The 17,789-nt window shown below is 47.0% G+C and overlaps 1 protein-coding gene across 1 annotated transcript; it reads right to left on the reverse strand.

Moving 5' to 3' along the window:
- Positions 1-994: 994 nt before the first annotated feature.
- Positions 995-11,159, reverse strand: rtbdn (retbindin). Its single transcript, XM_030089399.1, is given in 11 exon segments — positions 995-1,407; positions 6,015-6,040; positions 6,043-6,110; positions 7,135-7,197; positions 7,199-7,216; positions 7,218-7,259; positions 8,008-8,107; positions 8,184-8,225; positions 8,228-8,263; positions 9,489-9,624; positions 11,154-11,159. Coding segments are annotated over 11 exon segments (897 nt in total). The 3' UTR covers positions 995-1,047.
- Between the last annotated feature and the right edge of the window lie 6,630 nt (positions 11,160-17,789).

Below are 17,789 nucleotides of genomic sequence, written 5' to 3' on the forward strand. Positions count from 1 at the left end.
AAAGAGAGGCGCAGGGCGGACGGCGAAGTGGTGCAGACGGGTTACGATGTTCCATCCTGTCATGCAAGAGTTCTCCTCAGGACTGTTCAGGTAAAACTCAGCTCGACGTTGGATTAATACTGACCTCTAGTGGTTGGATTAATTCTGGCAACGGCCATTTAGGAAGAATGTTAAACTTCATATTAACTAGTTCTTCCAGAAAATCACTCTTCTTCAATCGCAGCGATTAGTGGATGTTCAGCAAAAGAAGTGTCGTTTCCTGCAGCGGAATTCGTTTCATAAAATTTACAGTATCTGTATCATATTAAGCCAAGTCCTGTTTAATGACCCCCAGAACAGCCATGTATCACGGTATAAGTATTACCATAGGAAGAGAGTCAGTCATTTTTAAGATGTGATGTGATATAACTGCAAATTTATGCGATTAGGCACATTTTCCCAATCTAAAATGTGACTTCTAGAGAAAATTTACCTAAAATCTGTTTATTTCCACTGCGATAGTCACAATGAGCCGTGGGAAGTTGGAGGAACTGGTTAACTTTTAATAATGACACAACTCTTACCTCAAACTGTGATGGTCTCTTAATTATCAGCACGCTATGTTGTTATCACCTGTAACCAACGCATTTTCTTCCAGTGTCTGTTAAATAATTCGTTTGTGGTCCTTCTTGAGTCATATCTGGTCTCGATGGCTCATATTTATTAAGAACAGCTTCAGATTATCTCTTAAGGTTGAGTAATGCCTCACTGAGTCATATGAATAAATGGGAAACAATAAGAAAAATCCCCTTGTTAGCTGGAAACACCTGTTCAGCCCGGAAGGTTGATCAAACCGCAGCCTTTTCACATGTGAGAAGTTTGCTTTGAAACACTATTCTCCTGTCTTTGAAAGTGTAATATGTTGAGTGGGAGTGTGAGGAGACTGAGCTGTGCTGAGCTCAGGTCTGTGGGGTTGGTTTACAGGAGCAGAGGTTTAGGTCTCGTATCGGGGGACAGGATCTCTATTAGGACTAGACGGTTATCTCTAAACGTGTTACCGGCTGCCGGCTACAGTCCGCTCCCGCTGCCCTCCACGTCCTCCACCTCCACCGAGCGCTTCCGCAGCACCGAGTTCCCCTTCCTGCCGCTCTTGGCGGGCGCCGGCAGCTTGGCCTGGCAGGGCGCTCGGTACTGAGGCAGGCCGGCCTTGGTGGTGTCCAGCTCCTCGGGGTCGTCCTGCTGGGCCCGCAGGGCGGCCATCACGTCCTTATCGGAGGGGCTGAGGGTCAGGCAGCCGCAGGGCCGGCCGGCCTCGCCCCCGGCCCCGGCCCCGGCCTCCACCACCACCACCTCCTCCGCCTCGTCCTCCACCGTCATGAAGGCGTCGCCCCACAGGCTCTCGCAGAGGTCCCTGCCGTGCTGGTACATCTGGAAGAACCAGAACCGGCTGTGATCCTCACTGCTGCAAACTTAACATCAGGTCACTTCACAAAAACCAGACAAAATATGAAACGTTTTCAGATGTTGTTTGAGCTAGCTTATGTAACATGATAGCAGATGTTTAAGCTAAGTTATTTAACATGCTAGCACACGTTCTACCTAGCTAACTGATGTTTAAGCTAACTTAGACATGCTAGTTGATGTTTAAACTAGCTTATTTAACATGTTTGCAGATGTTTAAATTAGCTTTTTTTCACAAACTAGGTGACGTTTAAACTAGCTTATTTAGTCAAAATGCAGAGATGAGGCTGCTTGAGTTGCAGTTTTCCATTAGAAACTATTTCCATGGTTCAAACGTTCACAACTTTGTCTTGAGATTAGTGTGAACTTGGGACAATATTGTCTTGGAAATTTGAAATTGTTTGGTTCGTTTAATGGGAAAATAGGTCGGTGACCATAAATGAATCTGCTCTTCTAAACCTAAAGTTCAGGTACTTCTGTGTGCTCCGGTGTAGAAGTTGTTCACTGAGTTATAAACACTAGAATAGAAACTAAATGAATCCAGACTGAATAGACTTTTTATAGAGCGTCTTCAGGAACGAATGTTCACCATTCATCAGACCTGAGGTCGTTTTAAGCTAGAAAGTGGACTTTGATCGAAGTGAAAAGCTGATCTGTTTGGATTTAGTCCTTCAAAAGTTTTCTTAAAAAAAAAAAAAAAAAAATCCTGGAGTTTTTAAACAAAACAGACCATGTTTTGGTTTTTTTTCCCCCAGCAGACCTTGTTTTGTCCTCGTCACCCTTCACCTCACAGCCCACCACAAACATCCATCCAACTAATTGATTTTGCCTCTCGAGAGCAGCCTTGAAAACAAACTGCCTCTGCCAGGTGTGTGTGTGTGTGTGTTCTCGTGTGTGTGTGTGTGTGAACACAGGAGCCTCGACAGGTGCTTGCAGATTGACCTGCCGCCCGCCTCTCCTCTTCTCCGCCGACCTTCAGAGAGCATAACGAGACGCGACCTTGGAAGTCTGGCTGCAGCAGACGGCAGACCCAGGCTCGCTGGGGAAGGTCACCTCTGGCAGGAAATTCATCACCACTCTCTTTACAGAGTGCTGCTTTGAGGCAGAGCCGCCGTTACTGCTGACATTAGCTGTTTGCTTTCTGGAGCGTGGAGAATGGTGCTCCGCTCTAATAAGACGGGGATTAGAAGGGATTCTGCACAAGGGTGCAAAACAAAAACAACAAAACACTCTGCAAATTGCAATGCAGAACGTAAGCTGTTTACCTGGAGATGATGTGCAATAGTTATGAGAGCGAAGGAGGGACGTTTTGGTGTGAGAGATGGTTTAGTTTGTGTTTCGGACTGACATGAGGCAGAAAACACAAAAACCAGCCTGCGAGGAGGTTCAGTCTGGAGGAATGAACATGCAAAATGGAAAATGGAGTTGATTTTAGTGTAGTTTAAAGAGAAGTCACCCTTTCTATGGTCATACAGTGGCCTCTAGTGGTCCAGATGGGATATTTTTATATATAAATCATACGGCAAGTTGAAAATAGGATGAGTTATGTCCAGAAATATATGTGACTTGTGATTAGTGAAAATTAAAGCATCATACTTTGTTATCCCCAATGCTTTCGGTGTGAAGTCCAGTTCAATATATTTCCTGTTGAAGCTTTGTTACAATATTAAACAGTAAATAGTTTGACTTTAGTTTTCAGAAATATCTGAAACTCGTGTTGGTCTCTGTTTCAACTCTGATGGTCTGAACACGGCTTCTGAGAAGGTCTGAGGTCTGTCTGCCACCCCGATGCACCATCGGGGGCCGGATTGGACCGGTTTCACCCTCGGGGAGGTTTTTGTTTTTGGCTCCTCCTCTCTGGAAACGGCTTCAGAGCCATTTATTATAACACCAAATCACCGTCTTCCACCACAGCTCATCGAGTCCGCTGCTCAGCATCCACGTCTCATTACTCGCTGTTTGTACCCCAGCTCCCTCCTACACACACACACACACACACACACACACACACACACACACACACACACACACCACGGTCCGTTGGGGGCTTAAAGCGGAGTCTCTCTGGGAGAAAAGAAAACGTATTTACAGCCTTGGAAGGACAAAGCGGATGGCGGCTGTTTCTTGAGACTGCGTCGTCACTCTCCGGGTGACACTCGGGTCTTATCACAGCAGCCCTGTGTTACACACACACACACACACACACACACACACACACACACACACACACACACACACACACACACACTGGTGTCCTTCCTCGGGCAGACACGGTTTGCTGCCAAAGCTAATTCGGTACAAGCACAAGTGGCTTTAGACGACATGGTGTGATGGAATAAGCGAGATAGAGAATTGTCCTGGGGCTCCGTCCTGTCCTGTCCTGTCCTTCCTCCTCGTCCTTATCTTGTTTAATTCTGTCTGAAACCTACAACGGCGTACCTGCTGCGCCTGAGAAAACACACAGAAATAATTAAATGTCGGTTATTTCTGATTGCAGCCATTAGCAGCAGCGAACCCTTCAGGGTCGGGGTCAGAACTCTTCCTTTTTCTGTTTCTCAGTTTGAATGTTTCCAATTTTATAGAATTGCACAGTTAAATTGTCAGCGGTATTTTATATCCTTTCAGTGATTCCCTCCAGAATATAGAGCCTTTTCACATGTGACATTAAAGCTCACATATTGAGCAGTTATTGATTCAGACCAAACACCGGATCCTGACCGGCATGTCAACAACAAACATGACCTGACGGCCACTTCTTGGTTCAGCTTAGGCGCCTAAACCACTTAGAAAGATTACCATCGAGACAATAATAAGCCTCTTTTGTTTGTGTAAAGTTACCACAAACTAATTAGTTCAACAACTTCCAGCTTCACGCTCCACCGGTGAGCAGCGAGGGCCGACTCGTCTGTGGGGGTCTTCAGGTGGGGAAATTCTTTCCTCACAGCTGTCGGATTGGTCCCACGACACCTCAGGGACTTGATCCAGTGACCTCTGGACCCCCTGAAGGCTCACATGGTTTCCTGATCGAGTCCTGTTTGAGGTTTATCAGGTAGATCTGCTTCTTGCTCTATGAAATTTAAGATATTTCAGTATTTCTTGGCTCACTTTGGAGGAAAGTAATCAGATTACAGCAGAAATAATTCACATTGAGACTTTTTCAGTGATTTTCTAACCACACTGCTACTTTTCAGAGGCGTATCAACGAGATGTGGTCTGCAGCTAATTTTAAGTACCTGTGTAACCATCACTTCGTTTCTGCTGGTATCGTTCTCTGGGTCTGATCCGCTGCTTCTCTGCAGGAGATTTGTTTCCTGCTGCAGGCGTAACCTCATTCCCACAAACCGGCAGCATAAAAAAATGTCTAAAGCCGAGATAAACCAGACCTTGGCTGGCCAAAGATGTCCAATGAGCACAAAAAGAGAGCGAGGCGCCGAGTGCCAGGGGGTTTCAGCATGCACAGGATGTGCGTTCGCTGCCTTTTAAATGTATTAGCTTGTTTCTATGCAAATTCGCGTCCAACGCAGTCAGCATTTCCTAATCCCGTCCGTTCCGGTGTCTATTTATTCTGAAGACGCAGCCCGACTCGGAGTTTCCACCCAGCAGGTGAAACGCCCGGAGCTGAGGGGGTGATTGATGCCACGACGGAGAGGTGTTTGCAGTTCAGCTTCCAGGAGCGCGAGCTCGTCCGCGGTGGCCGGCGAGGGAGGCGGCTCGCTGTGAAATCTCTCACTGCGAAAGTGAAGCGTGACCGCTGCGACCTCTGGAAGAGGCGGGCTCGGCTCAGAGAGGGGCCGGTTGGTTGAATGTGCTGAATGCAGAGACTCTTCTCTCTGGAAACTGAGCCGAAGCTTCAGGTTCTGCTGGAAATCGTCTCGGTTCCCTGCGTTTCATGGGCCTCGTGGCTGCTTTAGCTCCGTGGTGCCGCTTCATCCCGCGTGCCGTACGTTTGAGACGGAGCGTCGTGTGTGTGTGTGTGTGTGACAGTGTGTGTGTTCGCTGGCGGGCTCAGCTGCACACCAGCGCTCCGGCTCTCTTTAAATCACCCAGCTGGCCCCTGCCCGCTGAAGCAAGGCCGAGCCTTTTCACGCTCCAGCCCACAGCCGCCGCGCCGCTCGCCCGCCGGCACACTGTGACACACTTTCTGACCTTCATACCTGCCCATGTGCAACTCCAAATGACAAAACCGGAGGTCAGCCGGTGGGATTGGACCCTCGGATTCGCCTCGGGGCCTCAGCCCGGGCGCCGCCGTGCTCCGCTCACATCTCGCTCAAACAGGCGGCGAAGCTCCACAATCTCAATCACAGCTCCCGACTCCAGATGGTTATTTTTTATATGTGTCCTGATCCTCAAAAATGTAAATCCATTTTTAACGGTGCTGATGAAAAACGAAATGATCAGACTTGTCTGTTCTGCTGTGAGATTTGAAATCTTGCTATTCTTGAGAATAACGATTTTTTTTTTTTTAATGAATCTTAAAAGCCTGTTAGACATTATGAAAGAGTTTGATCTTCAGTGAATGTTACTGCTTCACATCCTGCAGGCAGGAATGGACTCCTGAACCGCTGAAGTCCTACCTGCTGGTACTGGACACAGGTTCCGTGCAGTTCTGTCCCCGGGGGTCTCTGGCCCAGTTACGAGCGCACGTCAGGTCCATCCTGCAGGCATCAAACCTGAAGACCCAGAGATCATGCGTCAAATAATGGAGCTTCTGCCGTTCTTGAGTGACTGAAGTGACCAGCTTTTGGCAGCACTGGATAAATGAACTGATGGTTCCATTATTGTATTTCTTGATCTCGTTTCCGTTGTCCGGCACGGTGGTGCAGTGGTTAGCACTCATGTGGATCTGAGTCAGAAATCTAAATGTGTTTGTAGACACAGTCCACATCCCTACAACTGGAGTTACGTTTGTCGCTTCTACAGGCCGTAAATTGAACTATTCAAAAGAATCTGAAGCTTAAATGGAAGAAAACGACATCAGATCAATTATAGTGCTGTTAACTATCAACTGAAGGTTAAATCCAACACGAAATTCAACACGAAATGATGTCGGTTGTAAAAATATAATCATCTCCTTGAAGTGACTTCGAACACATAAGTATGTTTGAGTTCATCTACCATTTAGTAGAAAGACACAACATCAAACTGTTAATTTGTTTATCCCAGTTCTCTTCTGAATTATGATTGAAGTCAAGTTACAACGCATTGTTTTTGCATTTTCAAAAAATTTTGCTTTCGCACGGCAACATTTTGAAAAAGATGCCCGTTAACACGGAAATGGTAGAAACGCTGAAAATGATGTTAGTGTTCATGCTGGGCCGCTAGGGGGCGCTGTTGTTTGTTTCTGTAACACTTCATGCAGAGAGACATGAACAGTGAGGACGTTAGCATGCACTGTGGTGAACATGTGCAGTGACCACGTCTCCATGGAGACGGAGCCCGAGTGTTTTCAGGGAGCTGTTTTCCCCCGTTTCCGGAGACGGTGTTCACAGAAAGTTCCACCTTGCGAGCAGTTCTCAAAAAGCTGCATTTTCGTCGTCTCCGAGTTGTGTTGCTGTGAAAACAGGCACCCAAAATGCGATGAAAGTTTTGCGTTTTCACTTGAGAACGTGTAAGGCGAGATGAAAGAACAGTGCCCAAAGAAAACTGACGTACGCACAGGTGGAACATGCAAACACCATATACTGACGCGCTCACCAGTCACGGCAGAAGCTGTGGCACAGCGGCACGGCCTGGATGTAGGAGCGGCGCTGGGGGTGGCCAGCGGGCGGCGTCCGGGGCAGCGGTAGAAACAGGAGACCCTCTTCAGGAAGCCTTCACACCTGAGGAGACGGACGGAGGTCGGTTCACACAGACGTACCTGACGAGCGCGACGCAGCCTCCTGCTGCTCTCTGGTGACCCCCGCAGGAAGGGCGCCCCGCATGTTGAGAACCGCTATCTTAACACTCGCTCAATCCCTCTTTCAATTCAGTGTTATTGATTAGGTTTGCGGCTGCAGTGACAAACTGAACAGTGGATTCTGACGTTTCCTCTGTTCGTCCACAGCAGCCTTTCGGGGATGAATTTCGTGGAGCCAGCGACCCTCTGGAGTGTTGTGCCGTTCGTCCCACAGAAAAGCCAACGTCACACGGCTGAGGAGAAGCTTTGGAGGGAACGCGTATCACTAGGATAACCTCCATGACGCTGACACCCAGCTCGAGGATCCAGTAACAAGCAGAGCTGGAATTAAACCACAGTCCTTCCATATTGCTTCTCATCACTCCAATTATTTGTCTTTTCACAAGTTTTGGTCTTTAATGATTCCTTCGATAGTAAAAATTTGACCCTTGGCGAGGCCGTACATGTTCACTGATAGTTTTTTTTTTTCTTTTTCAGACAATAGAAACCCGATGAAGCTTCAAGCAAACCATTCAAAGAAACAACAAGCCTGAATCCTCCGACAAGAGTAAAGCTTCTCTTTGTTTCATTCATTCATTTTAAGACTAGACCCTGCAGGAACCTCATGAGGGGCAGCCCGGACACTGCAGTGAGCCAGCAGCAGAAGCATCAGACTGGAGGACCAGACTCACTCGGCGCTCAGCGGTCCACACTTGTCCCAGGGCTCGTTCTTGCTGCTGGCAGAGGGAAGGTAGGACACGTCCTGGATGTGCTCCTCAGAGCAGCAGCTGTCTGTCGGCAGCAGAGACAAACCGGCAGGTTTACCTGGAGGTCTTCCACCTGTGACTGTCGGAGAGGGGTCACTCACTGTCGGCGTACATCCCACACTCGCTCAGGTGAGGCTCCGGGCCGGCGCCGCCTTGTGCTTCCCATCTTGAAGACACACCCCTCAGAGCGGATGCCTCCTATCAGAGCCGCTGCCAGAGAGAGGCACAGGAGGAGCAGACGGGGGGCGGTGGCGGTGGCGGCCATCTCTGGAGGAGAGGTCGGCGTGATGAGTCCAAACAGGAAACCCTGCGGTGAACACCACATCAAAGCTGCGTCCTCGCCGCCCAAACACACTGAAGGCGCCGTCAGAGCGCCGCAGGGCTCAGGGTGCGCGTGCTCACCCTGCGTTGGGTGACCTGCAGGTCAGGGCGAGGCCTGCGTGTGGTGACCTACAACTCGGGGTGAGCCTAATTAGGTGGGACTGGGGCGCCGTGCTGGGATGGATGACATGCGCCGTCGTTTAATCTGACAGGCGGCTGCAGGATGTGGAGCCTACATAACACGAATTACACAAATCTGTTGGACACGGACGCAGGGCGCCGGACGCGCCGGTCCTGATCGCGCCCGACAGACACACGCTGTGACCCACTAAGACGGAAATACAGATAGGAAACAAACAGCGGAGGAGAAGCCCCGAAAGCAGAGTTTTTAAATAACATTAACCCCCCAAACTCCCCAAAGTCATAGGGAATGAATGAAAAGGTTTAATATACCCCAATAAATGGTGATGGCAGCAAAGATTGTTAAATTGAAAAAGAAAAATAGCTTTTTCCAGGGAAAAGTGTGAAAATGCTTAAAACAAGCAAACATACAAATTATTAAAATCCAAAAATTTTAACTACTGTGCATTGATGCCAATTTGGAAAATATCTTACTTACAGTGAAAATAAATAAACGTCTGATAAATGTATAAATAAGCTTTTTCTAAGTTTTCATCACTTATGTAATAAATAACAAAAAAAAAGGGACTTTTTTCCAGGTGTCACACGGAACGTTTGGCTGCCTTAATTAATCCCAGATTTACATATAATCTGTGAAAAGAAGAAAAAACGAAACAGGATTTTGTCAATTTTGTCGTTTTTTTACGATTAATCGACTAAAATAACAGAGCGCTGGGTTAAAATACAAGATGTCGCACAATTAAAGACTTTTAAAAGCCTTAAATAACGTCGTGGATGTAAATGTTGTTGGATTCACGATTGAGACTTTTAAAAAGTTTAATATGAAAGAGCGGCGGATGTTTCATGGTTATTATGTAAGCAGGTTTCCTTCCTCGGATCAGCAGGAGACGGTGTCCTGTCCTTCTGATGGATGCGCGGTGGTTTTTTGTTTTTTCGTCCGGTACCTGTCGGTGGAGAGCGGCTCTCGGTGCGGATCGGCGGCCGGGCTCTGCGCTCGGTTCCCGGCGTGCGGCGCTGGACGCGGCGGCTCCTGGCGGCTCCTGGCGGCTCGGTGTCCGGTGTGCGTGTGTCTGCGCTCCGCTGCCCGGGGGCCGCTGCTCGCCACTTTGTCACCGGTTTATATGAAGGACATTTCAGCCTCCTCCAGCGGGCGGCTCGCCCCCTCCCTCTGCCCCATGCTGGGAGTTCCTCCCTCTCCTCCCCCCTCCCGCTCTGAACGGACCGGGCTCCCTCCTTTTAATCTCCCAATAGGATGTTTACCAAATCCTCCCTGCTGACAGCTTTCCTCCCGTCCAGTCCAAGTCCTGCTGCAGACCGAGGGGCTGAAAACAAAATGAATTCCCAGGTGGAGATTTGCTCCTGGCCTCCATCACAGGTGATGCTGAGTCACACCTGTCCTTCCTCTCCTCCTCCTCCTCCTCTCCTCCTCCTCCTCTCACTGAGGTCAGGCAGAGATTTAATACTGCGTGATCTGCTGAGGACAGAGAACACAAATCTCTGCATGTTGCAAAAAAAAAAGCCCACAGAGGTCACTTCAGCTCGTCTTTCACTCACCGTCGGTGAATCGTGATTCGTTTGTCTGCAGAACCCCTTTCCCCCTCACAGCGTTGTCATGTTCGCCGCCTTTTCATCTCCTCTTCAGCTAAACGTTGGCTGATGTTGGTTTAATACTCTGAGCACTGTTGTCGTGTAAAGAGACTCTTGAAAACAGGAACCTTTAACAAAACACTGGAAAGGACCAAAGCTTCAGCTGGTGTGAACCATCGGCGTCGGATCATGTTTATCTTCGCTAATCTGTAATTAAGAACTAAATTCCATTTCAGCAGTGGAAGTGGAACACAGACCAATTAGAATGAAATAAAACCATTTCAGCTAATTGATGGTGTTAAGATGGATTGATTATCTTTTTTCGTCTTCTGACATCATGGAAGCAGAAGGTCATTTCAGGACGTCGTCCATCCATATAGAAAAATGGCGGAGGTGTTGTTGTGTCTTGAACCTCCAGTCCAGGTCATCAGACCCGAGCGCCGGCCCACCCCAGCTCGGCGGCGGTTCAGTGTGTCCTGCTCCTGCTCCTGCTCCTGCTCCTGGCTTTTAATCTCACCTCCCCTTGGCTGCCGTGCCGTGCCGTGCCGTGCCAGCCTAATCCCTGGCTGGATGCTTGTGTGGCTCTGAATGCCCTCCCAAGGCTTTTCACCACGCAGGAGCAGATGGAGAGCGTCTTGTGGCCTAGATACACCCGCCTAAAGCCCGGGCTGCAAAATTGGTGACATGTCTTGAACATAATTGTTTTTGGCAACAGAACAGGAACCGACCAGGCAGATTGGCCATTAAATAAACCCAGATGAAACCGTCTCGGCGGAGAATCCACTCCAGGAGGGAACGGGGGCTCGCCCGGGCCCCGCCGGCCACCAGACGGTTTCGTAACGAGCGAGGGTCTTCGCCGCAGAACACTTTATTTCTGGGGGGTGAGGGCGCAGGAGCGAGGAGGCGGACAAACCGCTCTTCATCGAGTAATTAGAGGAAGAATAACGATATCCTTTGTTCCGGAGCTATTCAGGGAACAGAATGAGGGAGGACAAAGCGGGCCATCGCCGCTCTCTGTGTACCCTCATCGTTCATTTAGCAGGGTTCAGCCGCCACCTGCTTCTGAGACTTGGGGACGGCCTGCGGCTGGCAGGCAGCGCCGCCGGGCCTGTTGACTCACTAACTGACATTCCTGTCAAACCCTGGGAGCCTCTTTGATTTGTCACACTGACCTATTTAGTGGCCGTCCGACGGTTTTTACACACTGCTCAGTTTCATTCCATGGAAATTCTCAAAGGGAAAAGAAAGGGGCGATCTGAGGCTCCGCTTCCACCGCAGAGAGTTGGGGTAGTTTCTGAAAACAACGTTTGTTTTCATGGAAACGGCAGAAACATGCAGGCTTCATGTCGGGCCACTAGTGGGAGCTGTTCCTCACACAGCCGAGGTGTAGCAGCGTCTCTGAGTGTCTCCAGAAGGTTGTGAGAGTCGGAGTGTTTTCAAAAACGTTCCACACGGAGACCCATTCTCAGAAGGTTTCATTTCTTTTTAGTGCGAATGGATCCTCAGTCTGATCGAGGGTTGAGGGATCCTGTCACCATGTTGATATTTTCGCTTGTGCTTTGCCTTGTTTTCTCATGAACTGCCTCATTTTTCCCTCATCTCCTCAGTTTTCATGTTGCTCTGAGTTTAGTTTGTCATTTTCTGTCCATTTTTCAGTCTCGTTTTACTGGAGCTGTGTCTGATTATCCTTGATTGCAGTCATGTGCCTCCTCTGTAACATCTCCATTCATTTGTTGTGTCTGAACTGTTTGTCTGGTTGTGTTACATTCCGGAGACGATTATTGGAGACATGTTTGGGTCCTGATGAATTCTGGATTATAATATATTGTCCTGCTTCTCCAGCATGTTGAGGACACTCAGCTGCAGTCGTGTCACTTTGTAACATCTGCTGGTGAATGAAGCTGCTGGAGTGAGTTTGGGAGCTGCTCCCAGCAGAAGGTCACGCTTCATGAACCTTCAGTTGAAAGAAATGTCATTGGTCAAATACCGAGCTGGGCATTCGATAGTGTTGTAGTTTATTGAGGTGGATGGAAGAATGAATGAATGAATGAATGAATGGATGTTTGAAGCGTTCACCTCTGTGATTGTTAGCATGAATGGAGATAGACTGAACTTCCTTCAGGCCCTCTTCCCCCCCCCCCCCCTGGTTTCTCCACAGTTATCTAATGAAGGACCTTGGCTGAACTGCTCTTTCCCTTTAAATCGTTTATCTATTTATTTCTGTCCTCCAACCTGCTGTGACCTTTGTGTCTGAGCTCTTGCGATGTAATCATGGGCCGACAGCAAATCAATTCAAGCCACAGGAGAGAAATCTGCTCTCAGACGTTTCAACATTCACTCAGTCAGTGTTTCAGGTCAGCAGGGATTTTTTTGTTCCTGTCATTTATTTTCTGTAATGACAAGTGAAGGGAACAGACTTCTTGACATCACAACCACACAGATAGATTTTAAAAGGCAACTTTATGAGGTCTGTCACAGAAACATGCAGGTGAGACAACAGTGTCAACACTCATCCATCGAGCGCCACGGAGTCTTGAGCGTCCGTGGTTTCCTGCTTCTGGAGGAATGTGCTCAGTCATTTCTCAGCGCTCAGCTCAGACCTGAGGCAGTCCCACTCCTCCATCCTGTGGTCAGCTGACGGCACTGCACGGACCCCGCTGCTCTCCGTTCACAGAAACCCCTTCATCAGCATCAGCGCCTCCCGTGGAGCTCCACATCCTCCCCGGACGGTCGGACGGATGGACTGAAGGTCGTTCCTTCATCCCGGCCGCTCGGCTAGTTCCCGTTGGGTCTCATCCGTCGCTCCTGGATGTTTTTCCCCAGGTTCATGCTCAGGGTGGCGACGGCGTAGGTGGACAAGATGACGATGGTGCTCCCCACGAACTGCGACGAGGCTCCCCGCTTGGTCACAAACCTGATGGCGCCGCGCCTGTTCAGGCAGGCGTCGGCGGCGTCCGCAGTCTGGCCGACGGGCTCCATCCTCACTGCTGCGTTCTTCACCGCTCTTCCTTGTCTGTCCGCCTTTCCCCCTCCAAACGTGGCTCTTTATCTACTCCTGAAATCCCTCAGACTCTGCCGAGTGCCAGCATACGTCAGTGACACCTGACGGAGGGAGCGAGGCCTCCCGCCTGCAGGCGGTGCAGACGGCGCTCAATAATAGAACCGGCAGCAGGCATTCAGTCTGACCTTCCTGGAGCCGCGACAACAAGAAGCAGAGATAATCTGTAATCTATAACCTAATCCTTCCAACAGTCTGCCGAGTCACTCAGTCTTCATCATACTGAGCTTTAAAACAATCATAGTCCTCCCAGAGCAGGCCCTGGGATTTAACTACAGAAACACATGATCTGCTCATGAGGAAGAACCGAGTGATCACGTCTCATCTTTCAGCCCTGAACATCAGCTGATGATCATGTTAACTCAACACAAGTTTCTCCATAATATCATTTCTTTGCAGAAAAAACACAATATTAAATATTGTGCTCACGTCAAAGCAGTATGTTTCTGTTATTTGCAGTTGCTTCTACAAACTGGTTCAGGTTTGCAGCTTTGATGAGTGTTTCTTTTGATGACCTTTCACACTGAAAAGCATCCAGAGGTCACAGCCACACGGGCCGCAGTGCTTCAGTGATTTACCAAAGAAACAAACACATTCTGTCACATCATGCGTCTATATTTAAGGCGGAATGCTGCTTGTCTGCAGTTGATGCACGCTGACTGCATGATAGGATTGAGTGGTTTGAACTCTTCTGCCCCAAATAGACCAATAAAAAAAAAAGTTAAAAATTAAGTAGGGCTGTCAAAAATAACGCGTTAATGGCGTTAATTAATTTATGTAATCAATCTCATTAAAATTTTTAACGCATGCGCATCATGAGAAGCGGTGCGGCGACGCGCGGAGCACGTACAAATACACTACACACACAGACATTATGTTACGGTGTGCATGTTTTAGTTTTTTGAATATTTGTTTTATTCGGAGCCTTCAATATAAAACACATCTCGTGTTGAATATATATAATCATGTCCTGTCGTTTTTTTCTAATGCAATACAGGAAAAAAGCGTATATTCAGACATAGTTGGAAATTGCGATTATTTGTGATTAATCATGAATAATTAATTTGTAAGCTGTGATTAATCTGATTAAAAATTTTAATCATTTGACAGCCCTACAAATAATTGACAAAATAATTAACTTTTAAATTTTTGGAGATGCACATGTAACTGGGAAACAGCAATAAAGACAGATCTGATCTGATGAGTGGCGAAGAAAAGCTTTTTTTTAAACTTTTGTGGACAACCAAAACTGCCGTCACTCATTCGACGGAGTTATTTTTTCCCCGTTTCCAGATTACTGTTATTGATCTCCTGTCACTCCCTCTGATCGGCAGGCAGTAGCTGGGGCTGAATGTCCTTGTGAAGGAGTTTCCTTGAGAGGAAGAGTCTCCTGCCAGGCATCCAGACGAGCTGCAGACATGGACGGACGGCTGAAGCAGGGCCTGACAGTGACGTTTCCCCCACAGCTCTCATTCTGAGATGACACCTCAGTGGACGCCGATCAATAAATGAGATAAATCACTTTTTCCACCTTGCCTCCAGGTTTTTCTGCTGCTCCTCTTCTGTGATTACCAAAATGGACAAAGCACCTCATCAGATCTGTTGGGTTTGTTTATGTTTCAGGAATCAGAGGCTTCAGACTTCTGGGCGTCCTTGATTACGTGTAGCAGGTCAGTGTTGATCAGCCTGATGTCAGAGCTGCAGCAGTGTCCTGTGTCTGCTTTTTTGGATGTGCGCTGGCCGTTCTTGCAGGACTGTGCGTCACTGTAATAGGCTTAGTTGTGAGTTTGGGTAGGTCGTCCAGTCGACTGTTCTAATGCCTAAAACCTCTGCGTCTGTGCCAATGTTTTAAAACTGCACCTGATTACTGACTGATGCAAGAGTAGAAGAGCTAATTGAAGAGGCTACGTTTCAAAAAATCCACCAATAAAAATGGACACAAATGTGTGGATTAGCAGCACAATGACGACGGAAATCTCAGAAATCAAAATCCATCCTGTTACCAGTGATCATGCAGCAGTGTCATTTACTCGAAGAAATAATGCTGGAGATCTAATCATCATTACAAAGAGATCCTGACTTCATCAGCGAGCTTAAGAGAGAAAGGTCTATATGTTTAGAAACTAACCATTTACCAGGCACCTAAGAAACCCTACTGGGAGACGACACGGTAGACATCAGTAAGAACGTACCGTATTGGCCCGAATATAAGACGATGTTTTTTTCCAGAAATTGGATCCTCAAAAGTGGGGTCGTGTTATAATCGCGGACTTACGGTAGATGGTCAATACGCATCCGCGCCGCTAGATGGAGCCAAAGTATCACTGACCAGAGAGCGCGTGGAGCGATGAAATGAGATCAAATGACCTGATGAAAAATGGCGGATCATCTGGAACAAAGGGGCTGAACGCTGGACAACTGAGCAAACAACAGAGGCGAAGTTATGACCAACTTTAAACTGATGGTGATCAACGCAGCAGAGTCATCAAACTACTGCCAAGCCGCCAGGAGATCTGGTGGAGCAGAGCCTCGTTCTTATTGGAAAGCACAGAAAAACGCCTACAGAATGCTAACACTATGAGAAAAGCTTTCCGTGGTCCAAAGCGACACTTCAGAGAGACTGATAGAAGGGTGAGTGAATATGTCACTGAAAAACGGACAGACGGAATGTCCACCACCAGAGCCTGATTCAGCTGAAGGAAAGTTATTTACATCATTTATGCAGTTTGGACCCCTTGAGGCTTCTTATTTGTTGCTTATTTTTTCTTATTTTGAGAAAGAGAATATATTTTTTTATTCAATACTGTAGTAGTATTTTTTCATTTCATTTTATATCTCGTGAAATGTTACCTCAAGTTGTGAGTTTTTGAGTTTATAATAATTGTATAATAAAAAGTTGTTTTATGAGTGACCTTATTGTCTTCAGCATTTTTTTTTTCACAAAATGATCTTTGAAAAATAGGGGTCGTGTTATAATCGGAGTCGTCTTATATTCGGGCCAATACGGTAAGTTCACATTATGTCCAAACTGCATAGAATGTCATCCAAATAACAGTTTCTCTGGAGCTCCTTCCTTGTTTTTCTCTATTTTTTTCTTTCCTCTGGTATTAACATTAAAGGTGCTGTAGGCAGGATTTTGCTAGTCAATGCTAATTTTTCTGTGTTTTCTTTGGATTAAATGTTAGAGTATCCATTGATAATCCTTTAGGAGTGTAGCATAATTGCACTACCACGAGGGCGCAGCATTTCCATCTGTCTCTGTTCTGAGCTGAAAAGGAATCTGACAGCTCCAGGTATCTTTGACCAATCAGAAGAGCCCTGAGGCTCTAACCGTGATTGGTCGAGGGGCGTTCGTCACACGTTCTTGTGGGAGGGGCTTAACTTGCTTAAGGGCGTGATGTCAGAGAAAACAGGACAGGATTGGCTGTGCTGGGTTTCAAATCGCCATCTTAGATGGGTCAAATCGCCATCTTGCTTAGGTAAACCTAAGCAAGATGGCGGAGATGCGGAATCCTGCCTACAGCACCTTTAAGTGTGTTCATTCAGAAGCTGTCTTTGCCTTTTGCACAGCATCACCAGATTTCCCATCATGCCAGTCTGGCGGTGTGAAAGCCTGAGGAATATATGGAAATAAAGGTGTCCAAAATGGAAAAAAATGTACATAAACGGGACAAGACTTGTGTTTTATGTTACAAAGGTTTTAAAGAAGATACAGTTTGCCTTTTATATCACATACAGTAGTTTTGAAATCTCTGAAATCTCATATCTCTCAATGTATATTTCTACTCTGAATTTTATTGTAAGCAGTTTGTGTCAGTAAACTATTTTTATATAAAAATCTCTTTTGATTTGAAGTTTCTCAGCCATTTGAATTGGTCAGGATGGACCTCATTGGCCAGCTTTCATGCACGGACAATGGATAGAAGTATATCTGTGCCATGATGGACTACTTCACCAAATCGCCACAGGTTTATCTGTTAAAAACCATGAAATTTACCAGTCTACCATGAAATTTATCCTCTAATTTGAAGCCCCCAAGAGGATTCTGACTGACCAGGGGCAGGAGTTTGTCAATGCTCTAAGTGCTTCAGTCCAAGGCCCAATCTGGCAAAATGTTGTTAAAGCGATACTTCAACATTTTAGCAAATTGGCCCATTTAGTGCAATTCATTAGTCATTTCAAACAGTATACTTACTTTTTTGTGAGGGCGAGCTGTTGTTTATTCAGAGGTGAGTCGGGGAAGGTTTTCGGGACGGACACAATGGAAGTGGATGGTATTTTGGTTCCCCCTCGTCAAACTCATCAAATACACAATCCAACAACCCCAAAACACTTTGTTGGGCAAATTATAATCCGCGCATTCACTACGCTGTGAAATATTAATGCAAAATTACGAGATTGAGTTGTTTATGCGAAGATTGCTAAGACGGAACTACTTGTCTGGGCGTAGTGATTTCAAAAGAAAAAGTAGTTCCCAGTATTTGCTTCAGTGTCGTAACGCTACAATATTATTTGTTGGTGTTCCACAGCGTAGTGAATGTGTGGATTATAATTTGCCCACGAAGTGTTTTGGGGTTGTTGGATTGTGTATTTCATGAGT

The sequence above is a fragment of the Salarias fasciatus genome, chromosome 4 (assembly GCF_902148845.1).
Source record: "Salarias fasciatus chromosome 4, fSalaFa1.1, whole genome shotgun sequence".
In the NCBI taxonomy this organism is placed as follows: domain Eukaryota; kingdom Metazoa; phylum Chordata; class Actinopteri; order Blenniiformes; family Blenniidae; genus Salarias; species Salarias fasciatus.